This window comes from Populus nigra, chromosome 15 (genome assembly GCF_951802175.1).
Source record: "Populus nigra chromosome 15, ddPopNigr1.1, whole genome shotgun sequence".
Taxonomy (NCBI): domain Eukaryota; kingdom Viridiplantae; phylum Streptophyta; class Magnoliopsida; order Malpighiales; family Salicaceae; genus Populus; species Populus nigra.
This window is the reverse complement of record NC_084866.1, coordinates 11,333,267-11,337,980: the sequence shown is the minus strand read 5'-3', so window position 1 is coordinate 11,337,980 and position 4,714 is coordinate 11,333,267. Positions and strand designations below refer to the sequence as shown.

Sequence of the window (4,714 nt, the reverse complement as noted above, 5' to 3'; positions counted from 1 at the left end):
TAATTTTCTTTCTATTATTTATTACCCCTTGATCCACGCAATTTATTTACAGTTATTTCCGTCAATAAATAAAAACAAATTATTCATTGTCTTTCCTGATTTAGGCTAACCCACAAGATAAGCTTTCTGGTGTCTACCAAAACCATTAATTGCTGTGATCTTATCCTCTTAGAATAATCAACGCCATGCCTTCAACAATAAACTCAATTTGACTTTCAAAGTATTATTATTGTTGAATAAAAGATGATAATTACTGTAAGAAATATTTTTATTTAAATTAATTTTTTATTATGATTTTTGATTATTTTGATTTGTTTGTGATAAAATAAAATTTAAAAAATAAATAAAAATATTATTTTAAGATATTTTAAAAACAAGCACTTGCCCGAACTATTTTTTAAGCGTGAAAGATTTGTGGGTGCTCACAGTTAAATTAAATCACGTGCTCTCTTTATTTATTTCCCATTTCAGCAACCTACAGGGCCGGAAAGCAACCGGCTATTATCGGTAAACAGACGCAAAGACAAGCCGATAGTCAGCTACTGTGCAGTACTAAACAGTCGCCAGTAGACCCCACCATAAAAAACCCTCAAAAATCAAATGTCGACCGTCCAATCTACCTCATTGTTCACAGACGTATAAATACACCCTTCAAGCCTGCCTCTTCGTGGTTCTTATCCATCTTTGATTTTCTTTCCAGAATACAGCGCTCTCTTCTCTCTCTTCACTATAATGGAAATTAAATCAATCTGTCTATGTTTTCTCTCTATAATCATTCATACAAATACGAACCTTCCCCTCTTTCTTTATCTCCATTATCAACCAGCCTAAAACCAGCGTTCTTGGCTTCTCTTTTTTAGCTTTCTTGAATTGTTTCTTTGGTTTCTTGATTCGAAAAGAACATGATTACACAGTCCTGTAAAGACAGCTTGGATATGATTTCGGTTAATGATTTTCGTGGACTGGAACGGATCCCTGCTGTAATGAATGAACTTGGATATGAGGTTGGCGATGAACATGGTCAAGGTCCTGTTGTGTCCAAACAACGAAGGATCATTGTGGCAAATCAGCTGCCAATAAGAGGGTACCGGAATGAAGGAACAAAAGGTTGGTTTTTTGAATTTGACAAGGATAGTCTTGTTTTGCAGTTAAAAGACGGGTTTCCTGCTAATACAGAAGTTTGGTACGTGGGGATGTTAAAGGTTGATGTTGAAAAGGAAGATCAAGAAGAGGTTGCACAATTGATGTTTCATAAGTTTAGATGCGTCCCTGTTTTCTTGACTGTTGATCAAAAGAACAAGTATTATCATGGATTTTGTAAGCACTATTTATGGCCTTTGTTTCATTATATGTTGCCTTTGTCGCCTAGTCATGGCGGTGTACGTTTTGATAAGTCGCTTTGGGAGGGTTATATAGTAGCTAATCAATTGTTTGCAAACAAAGTAGCTGAGATTCTTTGGCCTGATAAGGATTCTGTTTGGGTGCATGACTATCATCTTATGGTGTTGCCTAGTATCTTGAGGAATAGGTACACTAGAGTTAAACTTGGCTTCTTTTTGCATAGTCCATTCCCATCATCTGAGATATATAGGACTATACCTGTTAGGGAGCAGATTTTGAGGTCTCTTTTGAACTGTGATCTTATTGGGTTTCATACTTTTGATTATGCTAGGCATTTCTTGTCTTGTTGTAGTAGGTTGCTGGGCATTGATTATCAGTGCAAAAGGGGTTACATTGGTCTTGATTACTGTGGTAAGACTATCAATATTAAGATCTTGCCTGTGGGAATTCATATGGGACAGCTTGAGTCGGATCTGAATATGGAGCAGACTGCTACTTTGGCCAAACAATTGAAGGAGAAATTTGAAGGGAAAGTTGTGATGGTTGGTGTGGATGATCTGGATATGTTTAAAGGTATTAGCTTGAAGTTTTCAGCGATGGGGAGACTTTTGGAAATGCATCCGGAATTGATAGGGAGCGTGGTATTAGTCCAGATTGCTAATCCGGCCAGAAGTCGGGGTAAGGATGTGCAAGAAGTCAGATTTGAGACCAGTGTCATTGCTCAACAGATCAATAATAAATACGGTAAGGAAGGTTATGAGCCAATTGTTTTTATTAATGATCCATTAAGCGCTCTAGAGAAAGCAGCGTACTATGCGATATCTGAATGTTGTGTGGTTAATGCTGTTAGGGATGGGATGAATTTGGTTTCATATAAGTACACTGTTTGTAGGCAGGGCAGCCCTGTTTTAGACAAAGCATTGGGGATTAATGAATCGGATCAAAGGAAAAGTTTCCTAATTGTGTCAGAATTCATTGGATGCTCACCGTCCCTCAGCGGGGCATATCGTGTCAATCCTTGGGACGTAAATGCTGTGGCTGATGCCATGTATGTGGGTATCCACATGAAGGATGAAGAGAAACATTTGCGCCACGAGAAGCACTATAATTATATTAGCTCTCACGACGTTGCTTTTTGGGCGAGGAGTTTTGATCAGGACCTTGATAGAGCTTGCAAAGAGCATCATCTCAAGAGGTATTACAATGTCGGATTTGGTTTGAATTTCAGAGCTGCTGCTGTGGGAAAAAACTTTAGAATGCTCACGGTCGAAACAGTTGTTGCTGCCTATAACAATACAAACAGCCGGTTAATCCTTTTAGACTATGATGGAACTATGAAGCCAAAGTCTGCTGTTGACAAAACACCCAGAAATGAAGTTATTTCAATCCTGAATTGCTTATGCAGCGATCCCAAGAACATTGTTTTCATTGTGAGCGGCAGAGGGAGGGATCCTCTAAGCAAATGGTTCTCTCCATGTGAGAAATTGGGTATTTCAGCTGAGCATGGTTACTTTACTAGGTATAGTCTCTTGTATTTCATTAGCTTATGTGATGCATGGATTTGATTGTTATCTATTTTAGCTCTTGACGATCCTGTTTACATTTAGGTGGACAAGGGATTCTCAATGGGAGACTTGCTCAGTCGCAATGGATTGTGATTGGAAAAAGACTGTAGAACCTGTCATGGAGGTGTACACAGCGACAACTGATGGGTCTTTCATAGAGCACAAAGAAAGTGCACTAGTTTGGCACTATCAAGACGCGGACCCTGATTTCGGTGGCTGCCAGGCTAAAGAGCTTCTTGATCACTTGGAGAGTGTCCTTGCTAACGAGCCTGTGGTTGTTAAAAGGGGCCGACAGATTGTTGAGGTGAAACCGCAGGTAATGAAACGTATTGAACTATTTTCAATTTAGTAGTTATGGTGCCAGCCACTAGAGGTTTGATATTCTGAAGTGAAAGAGAGAAAGATGTGCTTCTGAATTGCATTAGTCACTGAAGTTCAGATGGAGAAAGAAATTTGCTTTATGAATATGAAATTATATGGGCTGTGGTTATTTTGGTACCAACTGTATCTGTAGTATATGCAGTTTGTCTAGTGATACAATATGTTACCATGTCTACTGCAAAAAGAAAGAAGTTGCATTGTAGTTTTATCTTTCTATCTTTGCATATTTGCCGTCATTCAATAGGCAACTGCACTGTTAATTGATGTTGAGTAAGATTTCATTGTTTCATAAATGGGATTCTGAAGTGAAAGAGAGAAAGATGTGTTTCTGAATTGCATTAGTCACTGAAGTTCAGATGGAGAAAGAAATTTGCTTTCTGAATATTGAAATTATATGGGCTGTGGTTATTTTGGTTCAACTGTATCTGTAGTACATGCAGTTTGTCTAGTGATACAATATGTTACTATGTCTACTGCAGAAAGAAAGAAGTTGCATTGTAGTTTTATCTTTCTATCTTTGCATATTTGCTGTCATTCAAGAGGCACCTGCACTGTTAATTGATGTTGAGTAAGATTTGGTTGTTTCATAAATGGGAAGTTAGGTTGTGATCCTTGACTTCCCATATAAATCTGGAGAAGTTGGGTTATATATCCTTGACCTTCCTTTTTTGGTGAATTTCAGGGAGTAAGCAAAGGTGTAGTTGTTGAAGACCTTATTTCAAGCATGCGAAGTAAGGGCAAGTCACCGGATTTCCTATTCTGCATCGGTGATGACAAGTCAGATGAGGATATGTTCGAGAGCATTGCAAGACTTTTTGACAATCCATCATTGCCACCCATTGCAGAAGTGTTTGCCTGCACTGTCGGTCATAAGCCAAGCAAGGCAAAATACTATCTCGATGATACGCCTGATGTCATCGAGTTGCTTCAAGGCCTTGCTACGGCATCAGTAGGACCAAAGGTTACACATACTCTGGAAGAAGATATCTAAAATGACCATAGGGAAACAGAAAACTAGGAAAACATGGGCCATGAGTTTGGAGCTTTGGGTTTTACTCCATTTATCTCATCCATGTTAGGAGGGAAGGTGCTGATTTAGGGCTAATCAAATGATACATCAGGACATGTATAGCATATAACTTACTTTTACAACCACAGGTTCATCTTATAATTCAGTTCTTAAAATTTACAAAGATGACAGATTCATGTTTTTTCCTTAATTTGAGGTCAAATTTTCGTTTCATGACAGATTGTTTTTCTTTTCCTGTTCCTTTTCCCCCCATTTTCTGGAGATACAATCTGTGACACAAGAAGAAAACATATTCAATCAGCTGTAGATTTGTTTTTCCCTTAATTTGAGGTCAAATTTTCGTTTCATGACAGATTGTTTTTTTTTTCCTGTTCCTTTACCCCCCCCCCCCCCATTT

General features: G+C 38.2%; 1 protein-coding gene across 1 annotated transcript; it reads left to right on the top strand.

Moving 5' to 3' along the window:
* Positions 1-650: 650 nt before the first annotated feature.
* Positions 651-4,507, top strand: LOC133674672 (probable alpha,alpha-trehalose-phosphate synthase [UDP-forming] 11). Its single transcript, XM_062095885.1, has 3 exons — positions 651-2,860; positions 2,949-3,222; positions 3,970-4,507. The coding sequence occupies exons 1-3, from the start codon at positions 903-905 to the stop codon at positions 4,276-4,278; spliced, it is 2,541 nt and encodes an 846-aa protein (XP_061951869.1). The 5' UTR covers positions 651-902; the 3' UTR covers positions 4,279-4,507.
* The last annotated feature ends 207 nt before the right edge of the window (positions 4,508-4,714 follow it).

What these genes read in the sequence shown, in the direction of transcription:
- LOC133674672 (XM_062095885.1), top strand. Translation starts at nt 903, where the DNA reads ATGATTACACAGTCCTGTAAAGACAGCTTGGATATGATTTCGGTTAAT. An exon ending in GAGCATGGTTACTTTACTAG is followed by an intron (nt 2,861 to 2,948) that starts GTATAGTCTCTT and finishes GTTTACATTTAG; the next exon opens with GTGGACAAGGGATTCTCAAT. An exon ending in TTGTTGAGGTGAAACCGCAG is followed by an intron (nt 3,223 to 3,969) that starts GTAATGAAACGT and finishes GGTGAATTTCAG; the next exon opens with GGAGTAAGCAAAGGTGTAGT.